At 41.4% G+C, this 27,834-nt stretch overlaps 1 protein-coding gene across 3 annotated transcripts in view; it reads left to right on the forward strand.

Annotated features, from left to right (window-relative positions):
* LOC122799629 (colicin-E1-like) overlaps nt 1-27,834 on the forward strand; it is a 782,744-nt gene that overhangs the window by 545,429 nt on the left and 209,481 nt on the right. For all 3 annotated transcript variants that reach the window (XM_044068818.1, XR_006364485.1, XR_006364484.1), the window contains one exon: nt 5,438-5,540. In XM_044068818.1, coding sequence (XP_043924753.1) covers nt 5,438-5,540 — 103 coding nt within the window. The remainder of the gene's footprint in view (nt 1-5,437; nt 5,541-27,834) is intronic.

The following is a 27,834-nucleotide window of genomic DNA, read 5'->3' on the forward strand; positions in this document are numbered from 1 at the left end:
GTGTGTTTATTTATATCAATGGCTTCTTCTTTTATTGATATGATTGCAGGCAGAATGAAACTTTACCTGTTGTGTGTGTATTTATATTAACAGCAGCTTCTTTTATTGATATGATTGCAGGTAGAAGGCTTTACTTGTGTGTTTATTTATATTAGCAGCTTCTTTTATTCATATGATTGCAGGCAGGGTGAAACTTTATTTGTTGTGTGTGTATTTATATTAACAGCAGCTTCTTTATGTATATGATTACAGGCAGGAGGCTTGACTTGATTGTTTATATTAACAGCAGCAGCAGGCTCTTGTGTGTGTGGTATGTGTAAATGCCCCATTTGGGTGTAACTACTGGTTACAGTTACTCAAATGCAAACCCTCTACCTCAGGTACAAGGAGCAAGAGCCTAAATTCACTATACCCATACCACCACCACTTGTAATTGAAGGAGTTAACCATAGTTCTCAACTGTCCAAAGTTTTACAGAATGTCTGGAATGTTTGTCTCATACTTTTGGTCTGTTCCTCTTGAAGTCTGTCAAATCAGTGAGAACTGAATTCACTAAATAATGATAGCCATTTAAGTTTCAGTCTTCTTATCTTTCAGGAAATGCATGGTAACACAAAATATTTTATTCTAGAAACTTTTCTAAGATTATACAACTAATGTTTAAAATGTGCCCCTTGTTTTGGGCTTTTGGTCCCCCTCCAATAAATGTTGTCTTTTTCCAGATTTCTTGTATTGCATAGTTCTTCAGGGGGAGAGGAGTTTAGTGCTGCTTATGCCAAACTGGTTTGTGTTGTTAGTAGCACAACAGGTAGAATACTTGCTTTTGATGCAGAAGGTTGTAGGTTCTACTCCTACATGTGTAGATAGATTGCTGATACTATACTGTGTTGTACTTTTAAAGGGGGTGGATGCTGCAGTCCTGAGAATGTTCTGTTTGGCAGAGATACCTAGTAACTATGATCCTGTTATCAGTTTGTCATACCAACCATTCCCTATTGTAATATTACTAGCTTATCATTATGTAACATAGGCACTTTACTCAAGGGAAACAGGCACTTTATTTGTAGATGAAGCAATGAAATATTAAGTTGTTTTCTAGCAGCATCCTCTTTATTAGTTACAGATCTTACAGATCTCTTTAATGTAGAATTACTTAGATGACTTTTACTTCTGCAGTGATTGTGCATATTTACTGATACTGGTGGATTGTACACATTTGAATAGACTTTTATGATGGAAATATTCTGAATTGGGCAGTTTTGTCATTACTGGTTCATTCATTTTGTTTCATTGCTCCTGGAAAAATGTTCAAAACAATAAATTTAAAACACGCTCTAACAAGTGTGCTGTATTATACAAGGAATGTAATTTAATACAATCTACTACACTACACTTGATCTTAGCCGAGAAACGATTCAGGAGAAGTAGAACACATGTATGTTCCGTGTGCAAGGGGCATGTGATTTGAAAACAGCCCAAAGGTAATCTTTATCTGCCACTGGCCTGATGCATTTTCTTTGAATGTGAGTTCAATGCTGCTTTAATGAATGCGACTTTCATGGGCAGAGAAGTTTTAATGCTAAGTCTATTTTCATTGTGAGACTATATTGCTTTATCACATGTCTGTTCATGTTTGTGCTATAAAATGTGGAATAAAAGTTTTAAATGAAATCCAAATGATCATCATAGAAGTAAAGCAGTACATGCATTATAGTGTTTATGGTAAATGGGGTGAAATAGCCAAGTAATGGGACATTCAAATGGCTGCAGGGGGGAGGGCTTTGTATGGGGGATGGGGGGCCCCATTTGGCCATGATTTTGTGAGGCAGGAAAGGGAAGCAAACTCAAAGACAGCCCCAGGTGTACAAACTTAAGCTATGCCATTGATCAGTAGGCCATGGAGAATGACCTTTGGAGATCCTAGCAAACTGTAATATTCTTTTGCTAAGATTAGAATATTGCCTACCATTAAATGCCCTACTTTTACTACAAAACCCACATACTGCAAGTCACCAAAAACAAAAACCTAAGGTTCATCATCTTCTCCCTTCCCAATGAACATCATTGCTACACATTTAAAAAAATGGTTTCCATTTATTACAAGGTCTGAGCTTGGAATGTATTTTGATTGTCTGTTCTTCATTTTGCACTTTGTATTTGAAAGTTGGTATCCCACAATTCCATTGAAGTGGGCAGGGTTACATAATTATGTATGCAAATTTTATGTTAATCAGTGTACAGATTTTACCTATTTTTCATGGGCCTTTGTCCAGATTTTTGATATTTTCAGGTTGAGAAGTATGGTCTGTTCTGCACCAACCTATATCCACCCATAGCAGAGTAACTCAGGCATGCAAAAAATACCTCTTGCTGTGGATTCACTCAAATCAGACATTAGAAGGCCTTCCCTTCATTCTTCTTCAGCCCAAAGAATCAGTGACCATGGATGCTTCTCATACTGGGTGGGTGGCACTTCTTGGGAAAAACAGTCCAAGGCAACTGGTCACCCAAAGAGGCCAACATGCATATCAATGTTCAGGAAATGGGAACATTACTCCTAGCATTGCAGCCCTTTCAAGACTCTCTCCCATCCAGGACTATTGTGATTCAGGCTTGCAATATGTCAGTGGTATGGTACATCAGCAAAAACAGTGGAACCAGATCTTACCCTTTGTGTCGAGAAGCTCAACGTGTGGCAATGGGCAATCTCATCCAGTTGATTTCTGACAGCAGTGCACATTCCAGGGAAATCCAACATGATAGCAGACAAATTGAGCAGGTCCATTTTATTGCCTCACAAGTGGTCTCTCAACATGAAAGTTGTAGGAAAGATATTCAGCCAATGAGGCCAAACTTGCTGCAACCTCTTTGCATACCGACTCAACAACAAATGCAGCAGGTTCTTTGCCCTGATTCTCCCCAACAGGGGAATCACTGAGAGATGCTTTTTCTCCACAATTGGCCCCCAGTCTCCTTAATGCTTACCCCCAACTCTTCTAATCCCCATGTTTCTCTAGAAAACATCTCGATTGAAGAGCACAGACATCCTCATTGCACCTTATTGGCCTTGTCAGATTTGGTTCCCCTTTCTTCGGCCTCATCTAGTTCACCCACCATGGATTCTGGGTCCAATTCCAGACCTCCTGTCTCATCTGAAAAGCATGATTCATTCATACATTTCAGGCCTAAAGGCGACCACATGGTTTCTCCACTTCCATTAACAGACAGACAACCAAGCTTCTCCTACCCTGTACATTGCACTCTTTCATCTTCCCATAAAGCTTCCACTAGAAAATTTTACAAAAGCAAATAGAAAAGATTTGCTTTTTGGGTACAACAAAGAGACATTGATCCTTTTTCAGCACCAGTACCTGAAGTTCTTGAGTTTTCAGTGGCAATTTTCAATGAAGGGGAAAGCTCCTCAACTGTTAAAGTTCAACTAGCTGCCATTTCTAATCTCCATATAGGTGTAAATGATTCCTCCTTAGTTTCTTCAAAACTTTGTAAGGCCTTTATAAGGGGAAATTTTCTTCTTAGACCCCTTTTAAAGATCCAACTCTGTCATGGGATTTGAATTTAGTATTACAAACTTTAACTCAATCTCCATTTGAACCATCAGCGAAGTGTGAACTAAAATTTTTAACCTGGAAAACTATATTTTTAGTAGCTATAACCTCTGCCCAAAGACTATTTGAACTTCAAGCCCTATCTTCTAAGCCTCCTTATTTAATTTTCCATAAAGATACGGTGGCATTACGAACCAACCCAGCCTTATTTCCTAAGAAGGCATCAGAATCCAACATCAGTCAGTCTATTAATCTTCCATTTTTTTTTCCAAATTTCATGAACAAAAGAGAATATGTTACATTTGTTGAATGTTCACAGATAGTTAAATTTCTGTTTGCATAGAATAAAAAATTTCAGAAAAACACATCAATTTGTTTTTTTTTGTGGAATCAAACTTGGGCAAACCAGTTACTAAAGTTACTTTAGTCAAATGGTTAACGGATGGCATTTCCTTTGTCTACAACAAATTAGGTTTGTCCTTGACGAAACCTTTAAGAGCCCATTCAACCAAGTACATGGCAACTTCATCATTATTTTTATCTAGGTCTTCCATGAATGATACCTGTGTAGCTGCAACTTAGGTTTACTTTCATATCCTTATTACTTATTACAACTTGGATCTGGTCTCTAGGGAAGAGCCACCTTCATCTCAACAGTGCTCAGGAATATCCTTCCTTAGAGTCCTCCTGGATTTAGGTAGCTAGGGACTCTGTCCCACTAGTTGAGGAATGAATGAAAATTGACATCAGATAAAGAAGTTATGTAGACACCATAACATTCCATCTGTGTTGTCCACTTTCATGCTTCCTCAACACTCCTTCCCCCTGCCCCCTACATTTTGTTTTTTGATTTCTGAAAGAACAAGAAGATAATAGGGGAATCGTTTCTGCCTTTGAGCTCCAGGTATTGGTTTCTCATTTTATAATTGTTTTTAAATTTCTTTGAAGCTAAAACCCCATCAAACAAGATCTATGGTATGGTAGGAGATTAGAACATTAGACATTATTTGCTCAGAGGTGATCTGTGTCTCACCTACAAGACCATCTTGGTCCCTGCCGTACTAGAAATGCTCCAGATCCATAAGTCTAAGTCCTCACACACTACCCCGCTCAAAAGGCCTGAACCTAATATGTGACATTAACAAAACCTGCTGGAGAGACAGGTTTGTCTCTCAGAGGTTGCCCCATCTCTGGAACAGACTTCCCATACACGTCAAACAGAGCACTTTGCTGACCCTCTTCAACCTTGCTGAGTGAATGAGAAACCAAAAATTTGTCCCAGGGATTCCACCAATGTCCCTCATTGATAGGGGCGACAGGTGCTGACTGAGATTTATTTTGGGGAATAAACTCTTAGCTAGGCTTGTAAGGATCCTAGTGCCATTAGCTTAGTAACCTCCTATGATCCTGTGACCCCATTATGGGTAAGGGAGGACCTCAAGAGTTTCCTGTATCCACAAGCTGTAAAAAGTGGCAGAGTTGGATCTGAGGGTTGGATCCAAACCCACTTGTTGATGAAGAATGAAAATGGGCAACACAGATAGAACAGTCTGGTGAGTGCATAACTTCTTTTTTTTATCCAAGATATGATTCTAAAAGTAGCTTCTTGAGTCCCTTGTGTACCAAGACTGCCTAACTTCTCTTTGAAGCCACTCCCATGCACTGACATGTTCATAACTAACAGTAAAATAAATAAATACACTTATGTTTTTATTTTGTAGCTGTAAAGTTGGTGTGGTAATGTGCTGCCATTCTCTGTATTCACTGTTTTCTTGGTTAATGTCAAAAGTATATTTTATTATGTTTTCTCACATTAAAAAACACATTATAAGTTAGCCACTTCCAAAAAGTTGCAATTTGTCTTTAAATAGACAGAAGACATCCTTCTGGAGTTCAAACATCAAAAGGCCTCAGAAGCAAGTAATATTTTGGCAATGGATAACAGTTTAACTGCACAAGAGAAAGAATTAGAAGGTAAGCTAATGAAATTTATTTCAAACATTGTTTTTTTTTTTCTTTCTTTGTTTTTATAACATTTCCAGTTCAGAAAAAAAATGAAAAACAAGTATGCATCCCATCTACACATCAAACTACACATCAAAAAGTTTAACTGTATTTCAGTATCAATCTAAAAACACATTTAACAAATCATTTGCCTTAGACTGTATTCATTCAGCCTAAAGTTTTAACCTTCTTTAGCATCTCAGTCACTCAGTAGCTTCACTAAGACAGACCCCCGGATTCAGTAAGCCATGCACAATGTGCAGGAATAGTGCAGCAACTGCTGCACGGAATATGGCCGTCGAGCGATCCAGTATAGAGCTCCCAGGATGTGCATGAGTGCTCATACACTATTCCTGCACGGACACCACTGCCTTATGCTAATTACCTCATTTACTAGGGAAAACCATACAAATGAAGTGAATTAGTGATCCAGCAAGCAGGCAGGTGTCTGCAGGAATAGTGTAACAAGTAGAAATGTATTCAGTTACCAGCTGAATACATTTCTGCAAAATAAAAAATGGAGGGAGGACAGCTCGAAATAAAGCATGTATTATAACTGTTAGACATGCCAATGGCCAAATATATAGCAATTGGCATGATAAGCAGTTTTAATTTTATGAACTAAAACTTTATTTGGCCAGTCACGGCCGTTTAAGCATAGGGCAGTGGCGCGCAAATGGGATTGTGCCGAAAATAAAGAAAGGGGGGGGGGGGCAAAATCAATTTTTATAGAAATCTGCATTTTGCCATTATAGTCAACGGAATGCAGCATGAAAACAATATCAGGAAACAGTGGCTGCTAAGGGTAAGGCCCAGTGTAAGTGTGATAACTATGGAGTAAGGCAGTGGTGTATGCAAATGAGGGGATTTATACTGAGTCACATATTTCTTCTAACTGTCAGACTGCACCTAACTGTGTAGGTACTCCAACACCACCGTGTAGACAGGAGGAGCAGCTAATATGAAAAGGGGGTGTGCCATGCTTGCTGTAAGCACATTGGAGCTCAGTGGCCCATGTTTGCCCTTAGCTAAACACAGCTAAGGAAGGGGGTGTGCCTGAGGCTGTATTGTCTTATTCCATGAAATGCAGAGCGTGTTTGCATCCAGGGAGGACAAGTTCTGCTTAAACTGTTTACTTTAGCTAAACAGGTGTGCGTGGTGCACACTGGGCCTAAAGAAAAAAAAAAAAAAAAACAACAGTAATAGCAGAACTCTTTACAATTGAGCACCGGGTATGCATGGCATGATTCAGGGCGTAAATGGGGAGGAAATGGGAAGGGGAAACAGCAAAAGGAAGGCAATCAAGGAGAACTACCATAGCTGGCAGGTGGAATGTATCAGAATCAGCCAATTGTACAGGCAGCAGCCCAGCACACTACTATAAACTATGCTAGCACCTTTCAGTCTGGTTTTGCCCACAAACTCTACATCACTGGTGTACATATTTGGGGGAATTTTAAACTGACAAAACTAATAAAACATGTTAGAGGTTGCTGTTGCTCTGATCTATCAGTGTGTGCTAGAGACTGTGGGTGATGAAGAGGGTAATGCTGACAACCGCCACAGACCGAGGAGGAGAAGAGTGTTCAGACCCAGGGTAACCTACCAGGGGCTACATGATCTGGAGATAGTAGAGCACTACAGGGTGAACAGGGACATACTTCAGCAACTTGTTGAGCTGTGCTGGTCTCGCCTCAGACCCAGAACTAACAGAGCGGAAAAAATCTCAGAGGATACCAAGGTATGTGTAGCCTTAAGAATGCTAGAATACAGGCATTTTCCAAAGGCCAACTGGGGATATCATGGGGGGGGGTCTCACAGGCATGAGCGTCTAGGATACTCCACTAGTTCCTGGATGCCATGTGACCACATGCCACTGAGCACATTAACTTCCCCAGCACCCACGAGGAGAGGACCAAAAATATGCGTGTCTTCTACCATGTAGCAGAATACCCGGAAGTACTGGGTGCTATAGACTGCACGTACATCTACATCAAAGCACCACCTGGTAACCAGGGTAGGGTCTACCTAAACTGCAAGGGGTTCTACTCCATTAACTGCCAGGTCATGTGTGATGCCTAGGGCATTATTATGAATGTGTGTGCTGGCAGCCCTGTAAGCTACCATGGCTCCCACATCTGGCATTTGTCACAGCTGTACTGGGCATTTGCCAGTGGGGGCATCCCATTTGACCTTCTGGTGTGGGACGCTACGCACTGGAGCCAAGGATCATGGCATTCTTCAGAAATGCACACCCACCCACACAAGATCACTATAATGAGGCACACGTACAAACCAGGATCATTATAGAGCATGCGTTTGGGATGTTCAAGTCACGGTTCCACTGCCTTGACATATCTGGTGGAGTCTTGCAGTACTCTCCAGCCACATGTGCACACATGTTCATAGTATGTGCCTTGCTACAGAATATGATCATGTGGAAACAGCTGCAGCAGGAACAAAGTGGGGAAGGGCCACACAACCCCCACCATTGCCAAGGTCTCCACAGGCACAGTGGGACTTGGAGGATGAACATCCTAAGCCTGTCCCTGTAGGCAGTCGGCGGTGTGCCCAGTATGCCTTGGCCTTGGCAAAGAGCCAATGCATAGCACATGCACTAACACAGTAGGGCCTGAGGGGCTGATCTCTCCCTCTGACTCGCATACACAGTAAAATGGATGCCAAACATCACACCACCTATACCTTACCATGTATAGGCAGTGTACTGTATGCATCTGACATAGTCAGCCCTCAAGCACCATCCTCAAAACAGCCTCAGGCACAAGTCAGTCTCTTAACAAAACAAATGAATGGAATGGAATGTTCTGATAACATATCTATGGTATTGAATTAAGCATGCAAGGGAGTTGGGTGGCTTACTGGGATAACAGCAGACAACTGACAGCTCTCTGGGACAGCAGGAAGTGTATTCCCAGTAATGTCCTACCCACACCATACAGTACCACCATAGTTGACAAATACCACTGCAGTATATGTGGTGAGCCAAATAACTGGAGGGTCGTAGGTCACATGCATGGATGTCAAGGTGGGGGTCCTATACCCACCCCCAGCCTCACCCAGCAGATCGGCTGTAGAAAACCACGCAGAAATGTCTGGCAAAAGCCCCCACATGGCGACATCCATGAAATCCCCACCTACAGACTTTTACACAGTGATATCACAGCAGGTCTGGCAGTGGCAATATGGCTTTGAAAGGTAAGAAGACTGAAACTACAAATGTGTATGCCAGAACAATCTGACCCGTGATCGATAATGTTATGCCTGTAGTCTCAAAGGTAGGGCACACCAGAATGCTAAATGGAACCAAAATGTTAAGCAAATATCAGCACAGTCTCTGCAAATGTGTATTGTGTACAAATGTGACACATAGTCCCATAGAAATTCAGTAAGATGTCCCTAGCCTTAAGCAGCATCCAGTCATCAACTAGAGTGATGGCTCAACACAAACAGAAAGCAATTGTCAGTAACACACACAGTGAACTTACTGGTGCCATCCTAGGGTTGTCCACTGCTGGCAGCCTCGGAACATATGATCATCAGAATGCACTGCCTTGCTACAGATGGCCTGCATCTGTCACATCTGGCCTACATGCCTGTGGCAAATGCACATGCCTCACCGACAGTGCCCTGTTATGGAGTGTCATGGGGTCCATAACACCAACATAACTCAGTCTACAAAATGCAAAGAAAGGCCATGCTGCTAATTGCTAGGAGAAAACCTGCCAGTGTTAGAGAGACAGAAATCTGGACAAAGCCATGAATAATGGGGTGAAAAAGGTCCAAAGAGAAGGACATCTTTGAAATACTGTTCTAATAATGCTATAAAGTTGATGGAATGATTGTAGTAACATGGAATGTCTGATGGGTACGAAGTCTGAAACTGCAATGTCAACTGTCAGTAATATCTGACGTCAACCGTGAGTGACTTGCAAAACACTTTTCCTTGAAAACCACACTTGTTTGGGTAATCATCAAGATATATGAGTCATGGATGTGGACAGTCTGTGATGCTCTGTACAGTCAACAGGCAGGGCTAGGAGTCTAAACATGGGAATGCACTCATTGCAGGCAGCCCTAACCCTGGAAGATGGGTGACATGTCTGCACCCACAGACCCTGTCCTACAGCCATAGGGAGTAACACACCCTTCCCTGATTACTCATCCTATGCAACATCCTGATCCCAAAATGTAGCCATCCAAGCAAAATGAGATGGGCTATACATATATGTGAGACAAACACACACCTCCAGGCTGGTTAAACAGTCTGACACATACAAGACCCTTCAAGTGCAGTCAACCTTTGAGAAGACCCCTATGCAAAGTACTGGTAGCTATAGGCAAACATATCTGACCCAGGACACCCCCCCCCCACATATCTTATCCCCTACAAATCTATCTGGAGTCTGCCTGTCACCCTGATCCTGTCTGACTTATATTACCCATCTGTGGACTGGAAATCAGACCAGATCAGAACAGAAATGCACAGAGATTCCACCAATGTAATATATCACCAAGGTGCTGTACTGTTTCCACAGCACCAACAGGCAATTGCTTGTGGGCACACCACTCAACAGGCTGGATTGTGCAAGAATGCGTAGTATTTGACCCATAATCTTGGTGTGTGTATCATCCATCCTGTATTCCTCTGATAAATCACTGTTATGATCTGAGAAGGTATGTTGCAAGGTACTGAAATAAATCATGACAGTGTCAAATGGCATGTATGTCAGATATCTGCTAAAACAAGCCATGTAACCCTAGCAACCCATGCATTACTGAGAGAAATAGTCACAATCACCGTATGACCCATTGTCCCCACATTTGGATAGGCTATCTCCAGATATCCTGTGCCAACAGGTTGAGAGGTATGACTGTAGCACAAAACACACTGGACTAGAGTACAACAATCCCTGGAATGGAGTCCCACATGTACTATAAAAGGTCACACTGGGCATGCTCATACACTTAGAGAAATGTCAGTAAGATCTAGGAATGAACAGGGCTTCCCCACCCAGTGCACTTCCTATTGCCCTACTTTAGCAGTCCTAAAGATGTCTGTCACCATAGAAGTCCCTTTCATCAAACTGCAGCCCTATAAGTTCTGAGGTGCATGCGATAACTGTATAGCACTATAGTGCAAATAACTACTTAGGTAGGACTTCTAATTTCAGTCCTGGCAAATGTAAAAGGGTGTGTGTGTGTGTGTGTGTGTGTGTGTGTGTGTGTGTGTGTGTGTGTGTGTGTGTGTGTGTGTGTGTGTGTGTGTGTGTGTGTGTGTGTGTGTGTGTGTGTGTGTGTGTGTGTGTGTGTGTGTGTGTGTGTGTGTGTGTGTGTGTGTGTGTGTGTGTGTGTGTGTGTGTGTGTGTGTGTGTGTGTGTGTGTGTGTGTGCATGTGTGCATGTGTGTGCGTGTGCATGTGTTTGCAAGTTACAGCTTTTAGGTCCATTCAAACCTAGTACACTCCCCCTTCCCCTATTTTAGCAGTCCTGCAGATATCAGTTATGTTAGAAGTTCATTTCATCAGGCCACAGCCCCATAAGCTCTGTGGCATGTGCGATAACTGCATAACACTATAATACAAATAAATAGTTAGGTAGGAGTTCTAATCTCAGTCCTGGCAAATGTAAAAGTGTATGTGTGTGTGTTTACAAGTTAAAGCTTTTGGGTCCATTCAAGCCCAGTACACTTCCCCTTTTCCTACTTTAGTAGTCCTGCAGATATCAGTCACCTTAGAAGTCCTTTCATCAGGCCCTAGCCCCATAAGCTCTGTGGCACATGTGATAACTGTGTAATACTATGATACAAATGACCAGTTAGGTAGGAGTTTTAATCCCAGTTCTGGTAAATGTGTGTGTGTGAGTATATGTCTAATTGAAAGTTACTTGTGGCCTCTCTCACCCAGTACATCACCCATTACCATACTTTACAAGGTCTGGTGATGTTCCTCACCTTAGAAGTACCTTTGGACAACCTTCATCCTATAAGCTCTGTGGCACATGCGATAAATGCGTAACACTGTAGTAGATATAAATAGATAAGTAGGGGTTCTCATCTCAATCTGTGCAAGTGTGGGTGTGTGTGTGTATGAACAGCATCCTGTCTTGGGGGTGGGTTGTTGTGTTTGGGTGAGAACCATATCCATTGGGGGGTGGGTTTTGCTACTTTTTGCTGTTTCCCACCCAGTATATGTCCCAGTGTCCACATTACAAGGCCCACAGTTGTCATCCACAGTAGAGGGACCTGTAGACACTCTACAGCCCTATAAGCGTTGCGCCATGTGCAATAACTATGTGACAGTATGGAATAGAAAACAAGATAAGCTGCCCATCTAATCATTGGATATCACTCCCCACTCAGGAATCATACACAAACACAGTCAGGTAGGCAGCTACACCTACATCAGTAGGTGACCGGCTCACAGATAGAACCACAGTGTGAAAGCAGCGCACTCCATGTCAGACTGCTCAACAGTCACGAGTGGAGTCCCACAGGTTGTGGACCTGGGTTCGCTCATGTTTAGGATGCACACCTCTGATAACCAGCCCAATGCAAAGGCACCCTGGCTGACAATGTTTGCAGATGACTACAAGGCGGTTGCTATTATTACACCCCCATGTGAGGCTGACATCCTTCACAAAGACCTCTCTGAGACCTATGACTGTTGTCAGAACCCTGGACATAATCTCAATGCCAGATGATGTGCCACCATCCCCTTTGGGTACGACATGGTTCCCATAAAGTGATACATTGATGATAGTACACTGAACACTGATGTTGGTATAATGGAACTGGAAGCACAGGTTGACAGTGAGCTGTATGGTGACCTCTACAGTGCCACTGTCTTCCGAAAGTCCTTCCATGTGTCACTTCTCCTGACTCAGGGTGCTGAACCCGAGAAGTAAAAGGACAGTATTTTCCTGTACACACCCCTCAGTAGGCCAATCAATGTGTACTATGGGCCATTTGCCATGTACCCCGCTGGACACCAGCAACAACAGGAGAGGCTGAAAATGTACCTCACAAAGAGGATCTTAGGTACTACACATTTGCCCCATACGGACAGACTCCAACAACTGCAATGGATCCCTGTCTCATATTGGCTACTTAGGTGCAATCTCTGCCTGACATACACAGCCATGTCTGACCCAACAATGTCAGGAATGCTACATCCGAGGAAAGCAATCCATCTACACAACATGCCCCAGATACCTCATCCCCATCCTCACAATCAAAAGGACATGCTGGACAGACAGCTCCACAACCCAGAGACTGGCCACGCCATGGAATAGACACCACATACATGTTGAGCTGAGCACATCACTGGCCCTCTTCAAGTGAAATCAGGAGGAGTGGATTGGGAATAGAATACCCACCCTGGGGATCACTCCAGTGACTATACTCAGTAGACACACTGGGGAGTATCGTCAGGTGGCATGATGCCAGTGTATTCCCATGGGCTAGCCTTGTAAAGCCTCCATGGCCATTTGCCACGTACACACCTATGACTCTTTGAACCCATGGATCTCAGATCTGTCAAATGTGTGTCTGAAAGTGTTTGTGAGTGTGTAAACATGTGAGTGAAAGTAGTTGCTGACCCTTTTCATCCAGTACAACTACCATTGCCATACCTTACAAGTGCTGTAGATGTGATTCACTATATAGGTACCTTGGGACACTCCACAACCTATCAACTCTGTGGTGTGTGTGGTAACTGCATAGCCCTGTAATACCAATAACCACATAGCTGGGGGTTCTAACATGAGTCCTGGCAAATGTGTGTGTATATGTGTAGGTTACAGTATTTTCTGGCCTCTCTCACCCAGTACATCACCGATTGTCATAATTTACAAGGCCTGGTGATGTCCCTTGCCTTAGAAGTACCTTTGGACAAGGGGTACCCCCTAACCTCCATGGCACATGTGATACATGCGTAACAATGTAGTAACAATAAATAGATAGATAGGGGTTCTACTCCCAGTCCTGGCAAATGTGTGTGAGAGAAGAGTATCTTGTGTGAATGACATCCATTGGATGGGCATGGATTTATATTTTATGCCATGATACACATTGTTGTGTGGAAAGGTGGAATTTCTCACCATCCACAGCTATGTGGCAGGCACCAGTGTCTGGAACTATTCATAATCTCTTCTAACTTGGCTACAGCCCCAGTTCCAGCTTGTGAACAGCAACCACAAAGCAGGATACTGCCATCCCCATGCTTTGCCATGGGGGTGGTGTTGTTGTGGTGATGTGCAGTGGTGATATTGTGCCAAACACACCTGTCAGAATGGCCAATGAGTACAACCATGGTCCCATATTACCATAACACATTTTCACACTTGCTTTTTGTAGACCTGATGTATTGTTTTCTGACTTTCCCCAGGCCTGGATATTGTTTGGTGTGAGGAACTTCTGCCATATTACAACCCTACCCTATAGACAGGACATATTGAGACCATGGAAAGTTATTGTGGCATGTAGTACACACCCAGTACTTGCTGGAAACTCCTGCTACTCCTTCACTGTTGCTGTAGGGATCCTGGCAGCCTTCCTGGCCAGTTTTGGTCTTGTATTCTCATAGACTTTGGTGGGATGTCCACTCCTTCACAATGTCACTGTAGCCCCATATTTTCACCACCTTCTGATGACTGTCTGCATTGTGTTCATTGGTATGTACAATGCTGTAAAAATGTTTGGGTACCCCTCTGCAGGCTAGCAGCTTTGTTAGCTCTATGTGAACCATGGTTGTTGCTGAAGCAGGCAACTGGGTATATGTTAGGATAATCCTGGTAGGACAGCTGACTGTTAGTTGCTGTTAATCAAAGAGTCTCCATAATTGATGGCTGTTGTGTACCAAATAAGTTGTACTGTTGTAGTTATATCAAAAGCTGCCTCAGCACAGTACCAGCTTCATCCTGTGCACACATATGCATCTAGGTTGTACTATTATCTGTCATTATTTTTCCCCTAACAGATTTGTTTGCTTTACAATTGAATTGTACAGGTTATAAGTTACATGAAAGGTTGGCAGTATTCTGAACTTGTCCATTGTGCTCTCATTTTTTTTACCTCACACATACCCAACATTCTAACAGGTGTGTACACCATTTATATGCTCTGTATACCACAAATTTCTACAGTTTGACACTAATTTTGGGCCTTTGTCTCCCCATGTTGTCAGTCTTTGTCCAGGTGTCTTGCATTGACAGGTTGTGAGGTATGCTACAGATATGTGACATCTCCTGGAAATAGGCCCCTGTCATGACCACCATGATGTAATGCAGTAATCACGACCACAGGTGACCATGCAGATATTGCCAAATGGCAGAGTGTAACAGTTGTGTGCCTGGTCACATGCATTAACTTTAGCATGCTTGAGGTACTGGTGAGCAACAACAAGAAAACCCCATACTTACTGGGTTCAGGCTGCTGTCCCATGTGCAGACCAGAGGGGCCTATGTAGTTTTGAGGGAGAGGTATTGTCAGCAGATTCACATTAGGCATTATTACAAGATTAATGCTATGTTTCTGCACAGGTACAGTACACACTATGATATTACACAATTTGCTCTCCTTCACCATAGATGTGCACTTGTGTACATTACTACACCCCACCCACTAATCCATTTTGCATTGACATATGCATCTAGAGTCTCTGTAGAAGACAGTTTAAATGCTACCTCATTACATTGATGTGCACTTTGGCCTGACCTGGATGCTCCTCGCCTGTTGCCTGGGTGCCACCCACCTACACAACTTCTGTTTCCTGTGTTTGAGTTTGTGTGGTGGCTACCCCAAGGTTGGCAAGGAGCTCCTCTGTCACTGTAAATGGGACCTGTGTGTCTGCCCCATCCCCACCGGTAGCAGTACAGTCCCTCGCTACAGCAACAGCACTTTGCTGGGCATGATGTATCAGGTCAGTTGCCAACTTGCTCTATGCCTGACCTGATCGTATGTGCATCCATGGTGGTCCAACAAGTTCACTCTGTGGATGATCTCATCTGAAAGGGCAGTCTGCTCCTGCAGATTTTGCCAGCTACAGCCAGAAAGGATAGCATAGTTTAAGATTACAGCTTCTGTGATGGCTGTTGTCTCCACATCGGTGTAGAGCATTTCCTGCTGCATGGCATCTGGAGGACATACACAGGGAAACACATCACAGGACCTTGGACATTACCCAGAGTTCTTTACAGAGCCAGCACATGCATATGGACTATCATTTGCCACCACTTACTAACACATCATAGCCCTGTACCTATCAGCACTGTATGAACATGCATTGTACTTCTGGTCCTGATGTCTCATGTTCCCCCAATGAGGGCCAGTACATTGCATAAACCACCATTCATCATTCACATTTGTGAAGAGGGATGACAGTGGCCATGTTCCTTCCAGATGGGATGTCAGTGGTGCTCAGAATTTGCTTGCATACAGTGTGTAATGGAGCTGGAAGCATATGCCTGGGTTCATGTAGGACTCAGACAGGAATGTTATCAGGCCCCAAGGGGACTTGTTTTGGCAACTTTGGTTAGGCAGTTTGGACCTGATCCATGATGATGATGGGAGAGGTGCATGTGCTGTGCATATCCACCTACACTGATGGAGATCCAGGGTGGTGATGTTTGCCTTAAACTTGTCTGCAGCAGGTTGGCTGTAGCTATGGTGTGTGTGTGTATTTGCTGTGATTGACCACCATTACAGAGTGGGTTGGGTTGATGCCTCTGAGACACACCCCCTGCACTTGTTCTTGGATCGTGTACAGCAGCGCACCTTCATGAATATGCAATGCGCGCTGCTGTGCTGCACTGCCACAATCCGTTCCATGCAGGAATAGCACTATTCCTGCATGGAGTTTAATGAATCCCAGGGATAATTTTTTATCCTTCTCACCCACTCATTGCTCATTTAATCTGCTGATGTAATTAGTCCCCCAGTTCCATTTATTTCTATTCCCATCCCATCTGGCCACCACCGGCAAAACTGTTTCCTGTTTTTTCCATTAAGTGTATTAAATCCATGACATTCAGCCTTTCTTTTTGCATTTTTTTAATAATAGCATTTTCCTTGTCATAAATCTCCATCTTGGTGGTACCAATCCCTTGTTTCTGGAAATCCCAAAAAGTAAGCAGACATCTGTAATTATATTTTTCATGGCCAGAGTACATTGTGCATTTCTTGAATAACATCTCTAAACTCACTGAATTTAGGGCAAATCTAAAATATACAAAGTAAATCACCTGCATCCCCCCTCATAACACCAGCATTCATTTGTGGTATCCACATGCATCCTGCATAACCTACTAGGTGTGTAGAAATAATTATGCAAGCATTTTCACACAAAAATCTGAAATCTTGTGACTTTTATCACTTTGAAGCCCCTATACATCTCATCCCACTGATCTGATGTATAATGCATGTTCAGTATAATTCCCAGCTTCTTTCTAGTTTATTTTGAGTGGAATGTTTGTGGCTTGCATAACTCTGTACAGTTTAGAAATGAAACCCTTGCTTACTAAGTCCAAAGTTCTAAAAGTTTCCAACAGCTTTCCCAACTGTGGCATTTCAAATTTTAGTAGCAAGATTTAACCCCATACATTATGTAGCTAGCATCTTCTGCCAAGAATTTGTGTTGAAAAATTTCCCATGTTACAAATGTCTGTGTTTCCCCCAGGGAGTCCTAACTACACCCTTCCAGATATCTAGCAGCCCATTTTTAAATCCTGACCACCTTGTTCATGTTAATTGGTGTAAACCAGTCCTCACTTCTTTGAGGTCCCTTCTTTTATTAGACAGTTGTTATTTGCTCTTAATCGAGTCTACAGAGTCATTTCTTGCTTTAAATATTCTAGAAATCAACAAAAAGCCAGCAGATAAATAATGTACACTCCTGCAGACCATGCACTTCAAATAATAAATAAAAAATCCAGAGTGAACTCCAGTGCTGAGGACACACAACTTTAATAAATAAAATACACACAAAAATAAATAAAAAAGCAAGAAGGTGAGTGCTTTCACAGTCTACTGGCTGCTTCTTCAGACTGAAGAAGCAGCCATTAGACTGTGAAAGCGCTCACCTTCTTCTTTTTTATCTTTGTGTGTATTTCTTAAAGTTTTGCGTATCCTCAGCACTGGAGTTCACTCTGAATTTTTTACATATTATTTAAATATTCTAGCCAAAGAACATGTCTAAATCCATCACCCTTCATATCTGTGGCTGCATCCCAATTTCCATCATTCTTATCCTGTCTTTCTGATAATTTCACAGATGAAAAAATGTCAACAGCACCATTCTTCAGTGGGTCTTTAAGTCTGGTATTCCTAGCCCCTTTGACCTTTTGAGAGTTTTAAACTGCTTCCAGAAAACTAATTTTTTCTTGTTCCCAGATGAAATCTCTCATAGCATTAGTCAGATCCCTGGGGTCTATATCACATTGTCGAAGTTTTACAACTTCAAATGCCATAAGGTCCAACCCATATGTTCGAAGTAGTAAAACTTCAAAAATGTTAGGGGAAAAAAAAAGAAAACACTTACTTGATGGTTGTAAGCAGGGGGGCAAGTCCAACTGCACCCCCCACACCCCCCACTCTTTAAATATACCAACTCTGAGACTGCACTACAATGCAGCACAGTGCGGAAAGGGAAGATTTCCCTTTACTACACTGTAGTGCAATTTCGGAGTTGGTATATTTAAAGAGGGGTGGGGTGCAGGGGGGCTTGTCCCCTTCTTACAACTGTCAGGTAACTTTTTTCTTTTTTTTTTTACGTATTCGAAGTTTTACAGCTTCGAACATATAGGTTCAACCATATGGCATTCGAAGTTGTAAAACTTTGATAACATGATATAGACCCAAATCCCTGCAAAGGTTGTATTAGTATAGAGGGACCAACTGGATATAACAGAAGGCCACAGAGAGTATGGACATCTACAAGGTTTATACCTTTTGCTCTAGATCTACATCCTTTAACTCCCATTTATTGAGTTTAATCAAACAATTTTCCTTTAGTTTGGAATAGGAAATATTCACTTTTTGGGATGAATAATGTGAGAGAGATATTGCAAGATATTTTATACTTCCTGTGACCCATTTTTGGATATTTACTTTGTAATATTTGAGAAAGTTTATAGTTAAAATTATAGCATTTGTGTTTTGTCCGAGAAAACTCACCAAATTTCTATAACTTGTCAAAAAGTGTTTCCAATTACTGTCTGGGTCTGACAAATACACAAATAGATCATCTGCATATAGAGCTACCTTTTTTTCACTTCCACAGCCACCCAATATTCCATTAGTTCAGAGTGACTCAATCTCAGTCCTTAAAGTTCAAAGTATATTACAATTAGCAATGGGAAGAAGGAGTAACCTTGCCTTGTCTCCTGGTTATTGCAAAGGTGGGGATGAATTCTACATTTATATTTATACAAGCGTAGGCACTCTTATAACTGTTTTGCATTAAGTGGATACAATCCTTCGGAAATCCCACCTTTTGTAGAACCTTAACATAAATATTTCCACCTCAGCCTCTCTACCACATTTTTAACATCTAGGTTAATCAAAAGTAAAGGATTTTTCCTGTATTACAACCAGGGTTTTCAACACATTGTCAAATGTTTACCTTCCCTTCACAAATCCACATTGATTTTTATGTATTAACAGAAGGATTATCTCTGCCAGTCTTGCAAACAAAACTGACATTAAGATCTTATCAATCTTGATTTAGAAAAATATCAGTTTGCATGAACTCAGTGTGAGTTGTTCTTCCCTGTTTTCAGGATAGTGGTTATTACCACCCCTTTCTAGGAGGGGAAGGGAATCTCATGGGTAAGAATTACTTGATTCAAGACTAGTAGAAATCTATCTAAATGTTCTTTATTCCAACTTTCTTATATAACTCTCTGGGAATTCCATCTAGCCCTTAAGGTTTCAGAGTTTAAGACCACTGTCACATCCTGTAATTATAAACCAAATCAAGTACTACAACCAATTAAGCATTTGCCTAACCAATCAAATGCAGTAGTTATAATTAAATAAATTACAAATGCATATCACAAAAAATAAAAAAATGTGGTTAAAATATAACCATCAGCTAATAGTTAATAATAGCTTAACTAAACTACTGAAATTGCGGTATTTCCTTGCCTGTCTTTTATTTCCACTTATTTACTTCACCTACCCCCTTTTCTGGCTTCATATTAATCTCTCTCTCTCTCTCTCTCTCTCTCCTTACAGTCCCTTAAACACATTCAAAGGTCCAACTACAAAAAATAAAAAAAAAAAACTGAAGCAACTGCCTGCATACAAGAACACGGAGAACGGAACCCCGTGCAAACCAGTAAAAGCTACTGCAGGTTCTACTTTTATCAACAGACTGTGAGCAGTGTAGGTCTACTATAATCTTCTCTCTGTGATACTCCTACTGATTGTTCTGCTGTGCACACTACTGGAACCCCCCCTTTTTCCTCCCATTTACTGTAACAAATATATACATTTTTCCAAAGCTTTGCATTTATTTTATATTCTTATATTTTATTTATCTTGTATATCACATTTCTTTTATATTCTTATATTTTATTCTCCCATTTATTGTAACAAATATATACAGTTTCCCAAAGCTTTATGCTTATTTTATATTCTACTTCCCTGATGCTCTACTAAATCTGCTTTTGAATTCACACAGATAAACAGACACCTTTAGGTACTGACCTGGGCTAGTTGGTTGATTGTTTTTCTTATCTCTCAGCTTTCTCCAAGTCCTGGTCCATAGCCTCCCCCCTTTTCTTGTTCTCATAACATAATTCTAGTGTAAGTTTCTTAGCCCTGTCAAACCTGTTTTCTCACAGTTTTCTCCAAGCCCTGGCTCTTAGCACCCCCCCTTCTCTCGGTCTCCTAACATAATCTTATTGTAAGCTTCCCAGCCCTGTCAATCCTGTCTATTCCCTCCCTCTTCCTCTTGAGAGTTTACTTATTCCTCCCCTGAGCTGCAGCACCATCTTTAAATACTAAATCCTCTGCCTGACTACACTCTGTTTCTGTCTGTCCCGCGGGCATCCCTCAGTAGTGTGCACAACTGTAAGTACCATTTGTACTTATGATTGTACTTACATATTGAATCCAAAAACCTTTTATAGAAAGGCACCATCTTTTGACTTCGCTTTTCTGCCCTTGCTTTTTAGGAATCCCCAGTAGTATATTCGCTTATACCATATTCCATTCTTTTTTTAATTAGTACTCTATTGAGTCATAATTTACTGCATGTCCCTTTCTAAAATCCCTGGCATAACTACATTATTTTCCTACTTCTCAGTGAACTGCAGCTCCCCATTGGTGCATAAATAATAAAGACATACAGAAAGGTAACATTCAAACCAAAATGATAGGCTGCCCTATTTCTGTATTTGCTAACCTTCTAACTGATTGTTTTCTGTTTGGCGACTGCTGATCCTCCCAGAAGGTGTAACCCGCTCCATTCGCTCTTCGGGCTCACTCCGCTCCCCTACCCTGCCCCCAAATTCCACACACCCCCACCACCTGTACTTTTATACATCTCCTGACTCCTCCCCACCCAACACCTCTCCAATTACAATACACCTAAGCCAAAGCCCACCCACCTGTAGATCTGCATCACCCCAAACATCCACCCCTCCTACAATGCTCTACATAACATCTCTCCCTATAACCCCATTTGCCTTACTAATATCTCTCTCTTCTCTTACCTATCTTGCACTTTTTCCCAACCCTTGTCATAACTCTCACACATACTCCACTACATCTTATCATCAACCTCACTTCCCATCCTACTCATCCATCTCACATGAACTCTTTACCTCTAGTACCAGAAAATCACTACTCTCACACAACCCAAGCTACCCTTGCCCAAAACACTGCCTCACTCTTTTTCTCCACCACATCTCTCTCTCACTAGACAGCAGCATCCACCCCAACCCATCTCTAACATCAATCTCACCAAACCCTCCACTCAACCCACACACTCAAAGTCCATTCACCTCACAACACTTAATGCACAAAGCCTAAAAAACTAAATCCCTAACCTGCATGCCTGGCTCTCCCATAGTCACCCCAACATTACCGCTGTTTCTGAAACCTGGCTAAAAACCTATATAAAAGATAGCGAAATCCTACCACCAGGTTTCCAAATTATTCGCAATGACAGAGCCCACAAAAAAGGAGGTGGAGTAGCAATAATCTACCCCACCTCCCATACCATAACTCCCTACTCCAATAAAATACCAACCTTTGCCAACACTGAAATTATAATAGGTTTACAAAAATAAACAACCACAAGTCAGTATGTATTGCTGCCCTCTATATTCCCCCTGGTGATAATATCAAAACTCTTGAAAACATCCTGCCCTGGTTCTCCTCCAATATAAAAAATGAAACCTATGTACTCAGTGATACCAACATCAACTGGAATACTATTAACTCTGAAGCCCCATCCCACACAATCAACATCTCCCAACTAATACAATCACCAACCAGACCAAATAAAGATGGTACTTCTACTGCCATCATTGACAGGATCCTAACAACTCACCCAAACCTTATCACCAAAGCCGGAACATTACCTGATCCTCTCAGTGATAACCTACCAGCCTTCACCGACTGTCTCCCATCTCCACAGCATAAACAACACCACTACATCCAAACCCACAACCTCTCCTCTTTCAACTCTCTAACTTTCTCCAAATGCTGACTGACTGGTCCCGTCCAAAAACCCTTCCTCTAGATGATGCTGTTTCCTACTTCCTACTCATTCCTAACCCTTCTCAATCAGCAAGCCCCCCCCCCCCGAACCAAATGTATCAAAACCAATCCCTGCCCATGGTTATCAAATGATACTAAACTAGCCTTACACCAAAGGGACATAAAATGGAAACAATATCAAAAACATAAAAACCCTAACTCCCTCCTAGAGTATAAGCAACTATGAAACTCTGCAAAAAAACTAATAATTAAAGGCCGCAAAGCCCACTACTCCAAACTCCAGTCCTTGCACTCAACAAATCCCAAAAAAATCTGAGAATCCATCTCATTCATGCTGCATCCTGGCAACAAAGAAAACCCCTGCCCAGACCCCAACCTCTCCAACCTTGAAGCAGCCAGCCAGTTCAACTCATTCTTCATAGACTGCATAGCTAAACTATTAGCCTCCTTCCCACCCCCTCCTCTAATACCAACCCCTTCGACCCCAACCACCACCCCTATCATCAACTTTCCTCCACATCCTTCTGCCTCAAGCCTATCCCCACAAGCACTATAAAAAGACTTCTCCTCAAACTCAAACCCTGTCGCAATACACCCGACAACCTTCCACCCACCTTCCTCAAACAATCTGCAGACAGCATTGCCTATCCCATCTCTATTCTTATAAATATATCCATACAAGAATCATAAGTCCCTTCTATCTGACACTATGCTTACATCATCCCCCTCCACAAAGGTGGCAAAAATACTGATACCACCAACTTCAGGCCTATTGCCATCCTTTCTCCTCTTTCTAAAATACTAGAGAAAACAATACAAGCACAACTCGTGGCACACCTAACAATAAACAATCACCTCTCCCCTACCCAACATGGCTTCTACCTTGCCCACAGCACATTGACTGCCCTTCTTTCCTTTCTTGAAACCATAAATCTCGAACCCAACTCAGGCAAGTTCATATCCACACTATCCATAGCTCTGTCAAAGGCCTTTGACACCATCTCACACACCCTACTTATATCCCAACTCTACACCCTACACCTCTTTCCCACCACCGTCACCTGGTTTTCCAGCTACTTGTCCAACCGCCAACAAGCTGTCCAATGAAAAACTTCAACCTCCCCCTTCCTTCCCACACCCACAGATGTCCCACAAGGTTCTGTCCTTGGCCCTCTTCTCTTCAACCTATTCATTAACAACTTTCACCAATCCATACCAGACTCATCTATCATCCAATATGCAGATGACTCAACAATCATCTGCTCAGCCTTCTCCCCCTCCAAGCTCCTAGCAAAAACCCAGCTAGCCTTCTCCAAAACAGAAACCTGGATGCAGTCTAACCATCTGGCACTAAATGCAAATAAAACCAAACTAATGTTTTTTCCCTACCAAAAACTCCATTGACAAATCCATATTCACCATACAGAGCCAAAACAACACCCTTCTTGAAATCGTTCCCAACACCAAGCTTCTTGGCATCATTATTGATGAAGAACTAAAATGTGACACCCACATCTGCTCCATTATCAAGAAAACCCATCAAAAGTTAGGTCTCCTCTACAGGCAGAACCGCTTCCTAAGCCCCTCTACCCATCACACTCTTGCATCCACCTTCCTACTCCCTTCCCTTATGTATGATGCCTCTCTTTTCACCAGTCTCCATCTTGGTCTTCAGTCCAGAATTGAATCCTGCTACAACAGGATCTCCACATTTGCAACCAATTCAAAAAACCCATCCCACCACTGCCATTCCCTCCTCACCCTCAACTGGCTTGAACTACCCAACTACCTCAGTTACCTACAACTCACCATTGCCCACAAGATCATCTTTAAACCTGCCAACTGCCCAGCTCTCGCTACTGCCTTAAAACCCTACACTCCCAACTGCTCACTCAGATCCAAAAAACAAAATCTCCTTCAGGTCCATAAACCTGCATGACCTCCTGGCCATCTACTGCTGTCCCACTCCTTAGACAAACAGTGGAACTCTCTCCCCACACATCTATGCAACCTACCTAACCATGCAAGTTTCAAATCTCAGCTACTCTCGCATCTTTCTTCCAAATGGAAATGCCCTTGCCACGCTCCAACTTGCACTGACTCATCCAACTACCTTTACTATTACTTCATCCCACCCAAAATAATCCCTCCTCTACCAAAAATGAATTTTCGCACTAATATCTATTGTACTATAGTCTCCAATCTCAAATATACTATTACCCTCTCCACACATAATATTTTCCTAACCTACTAATGGCTAGTAGCTATGTATTTTGAAATGTTAAACATACAATTGAGTTTATAACAAAAATATTCACTTTATGTAATTGTTGAAATTTCTGTGTTGAATTATATCTTTAATTTTTGTAATATTGTGACAAGCTAATTGCAAATTTCATGGAGCTTATTTGTAAATGTTTAATTAGCTGTATGAACCATGTCCTTTTGTAACATGTGAAATGTAACTTGCAATTATTGTAGAGCTTTTCTCCCTGGGCCTCCACTGAAAATGGGGTCTTCTTGGCTCAGTAGATTCCCCGGTCATCAAACTTAAATAAAATAAATAAAATAATATTAATACTTACAAATATTATTTTAACCACTTGATTGGTTTATAAGTACAGGATGTGATAGTTGTCTTAAACTTTGACGAAGTCCCTGGTATTGTTGTATGAGACAAAAGCCTTTAGTTCTATGGCTTTATATTCATAAATCTGATATGAATTCATGGGCTTTGGTGTTTTTGTTATTATGATTCTAAGAAATTTTGATTTGGATATGTTTAACAATGTGGGGTGGGTGGTAACTTGTAGCTAGTAATAAGGATGTCTTATTAAATGATTTTCTGAATAAAGTCTTATAAAGACATAAATCTGATTGTTTTTTAAATTGTCACATACAGAATGGAAATGTCATTCAAATATACATAACAAACAACAATAAATAAACAAATAAATAAAACATCTGTGGAAGTTTTTAACCTAGCTCTCAATAAGTCTAATAATGAAGACAAACATTTGGCTAGAAAAACGGAGAGGTATTCCATCAAGGATCCATGTTCATAGACATTAGGTTGTCCATGTCTTTATGAATTTTGGGAAGGATATAAAAATGTTATACAAAAATATTAAATAAATTACCTCCTACATTCCTCAAACTTGCTGCTGACTCTGTTGTCTATCCTATATCTATATTAATAAACAGATCCATTCTTGAGTCAACTGTCCCCACCCTATGGAAATCTTTCTTTACTATCCCTCTTCATAAAGGTGGAAACTCCACAGACCCTTCAAACTACCGACCCATTGCCATTCTGTCCCCCCTCTCTAAGATACTAGAAAAATGTATACACTTGCAGCTTCTCAATCACCTCCTTAACCACTACTTGCTTACCCCTATCACAGATTTCATCCCCACCATAGCACCACCGCTGACCTCCTCTCCTTCACACACACCATCATAGTGGCCCTAGACAATAATAAACTCACTTCCTGTCTCTTCCTAGATCTTTCCAAAGCATTTGACACTGTCTCTCATCCTCTACTATTATCCAAACTTGCTAGTCTACACCTATCCCCCTCCACACTTGTTTGGTTCAATATTTACCTATCTGGTAGGGAACAATCTGTCAAACGGCTCTCATCCTCCTCCCCTTTGCTTCTCATCTCTACTGGTGTTCCTCAAGGCTCCATCTTAGGACCCCTTTTGTTAATTTTTTTTTTTGTTTTCCTTCCCCGTTCTCAGTCTCACCATAAAACCTCCTTTGTTATAACATCTTCTAATAATACAACTATCCAACCTGAAAACCACACTAAACTCCTAGGGGTCATCATCGATGATGCCCTAAAGTTCAACCTACACATACTCCAATGTATAGAAAAAACACACCAGAAATTAGGCCTGCTATATCGAAACAAAAAATTCCTAACTCCTGATGCTAGACTTATCCTGGGACAGGCCCTCCTCTTCCCTACCCTCCTATATGCCGCCCCAGTACTTACCAATATTCAGGCCACCACTCTTAATAAACTCCAACAAACTTACCATAAATAGCCAGATTCATTACTAACTCCCCATACAACTCACACCACTGCATTGCATTAAACTCTCTACAATGGCTTGAACTTCCCCAACTACTGCTACTTTATCAATTTCACATGCTTCACTCTATCCTTTATAAACCCTCCTTCTGTCCATCTCTCTCCTCCTTAGTCTCTATCTACACTCCATCCCGAACCCTCCATACTTCTAATCAATAATTACTTGATATCTACCACCCAACAAAGTCTGTAGGCAAACTACTCTATAACCACTCAGTCGCCCATGCCTGGAACAAACTTCCCCTTGACTTCCATTCAGTTTCACACACCTTCCACTTTAAAAATGAACTAAAAACTTATTTTCTCAATTCCAGGACCTGCCCTTGACCCCACTTAGTCTCCCTCCCCACACTTGCCCTTATAAGGACCCTACTTAGTCCCCCTACATACCCCTCTTAAGAAGTTTCCCATAATGAATTTGTATAATTCCGCACAAACAGCAAAAATATATATATTTTGTTTTACTTTCGACCTATTGCATTATCTCACTGTAAAATTGTTACTTAATTTAATTTTTTTCTTTCTCCATACATGGAACTTTAAAGTGTATGTATGTACTCAACAATTGTAAATCTTTTTGCTCTAGCTGCTCTCACTTCAATATTGTGTAAAATTATACTTTGTAATAAATATGCACTGCTGGAGCTTTTCTCCTCGGGTCTCCACTGAAAATGGGCCACAAGCCCATTTGGACTAACCCGGTTAACAAATGTTAATAAATAAATAAATAATATATTAACACTTGGGATCATTAACCATTCAGTAACTGAATTTGTGCCTTCTTCAACTGCCAATGATTTAAATTTACTAGTAGGATCTAACATCATCTTTTGAACGAACATTCCATTATTCAGATGTGTACTAGCTTCATATTGGTAGCCACTGGTGTTAACCACAATACTACATCTTCCTTGTTAGCCTTAGTTGTTACCATGTCTCTGTTTGTACTAACTTATGATGCTTCCTCTCTTCATTACCTACATTGACAAGTTTTGCATACTTTGTAGCAGTTTTGCAGCTAACTCTTTTGAAAATAATTCTGCCAAGCATCTAACCTTAAAAGTAAGGTGTGGAGATTTTTGTTCTCTAAAATTATAACTGATTTTATGATTATTGTTTTTTTACAAAGATTGAGGACTAAATTCATTTTATGGTAACAACTATGTCTAGTGTTTATTTTTTAATTCAGTGCATACCGCAGTAGTTCATAACTTAACTCTGGCTTATTACAGAAAAATGCCACTTGCAACATAAGAAACTAATTGTGCTAGCTGTTTATCTTTTTGAAAGTACAGGTAGCGATATTTCGCACAGTTCTGCCCTGAGAATTTTCTGCATCAGTATGTTCTAACACTCGAGCCTTATAATCACTATGTAATCTTCTGTGGAATGCTTTCATACTTACAGTCTGAAAAGCA

This window comes from Protopterus annectens, chromosome 4.part0, assembly GCF_019279795.1.
Source record: "Protopterus annectens isolate FY-2018-M chromosome 4.part0, PAN1.0, whole genome shotgun sequence".
Taxonomy (NCBI): domain Eukaryota; kingdom Metazoa; phylum Chordata; order Ceratodontiformes; family Protopteridae; genus Protopterus; species Protopterus annectens.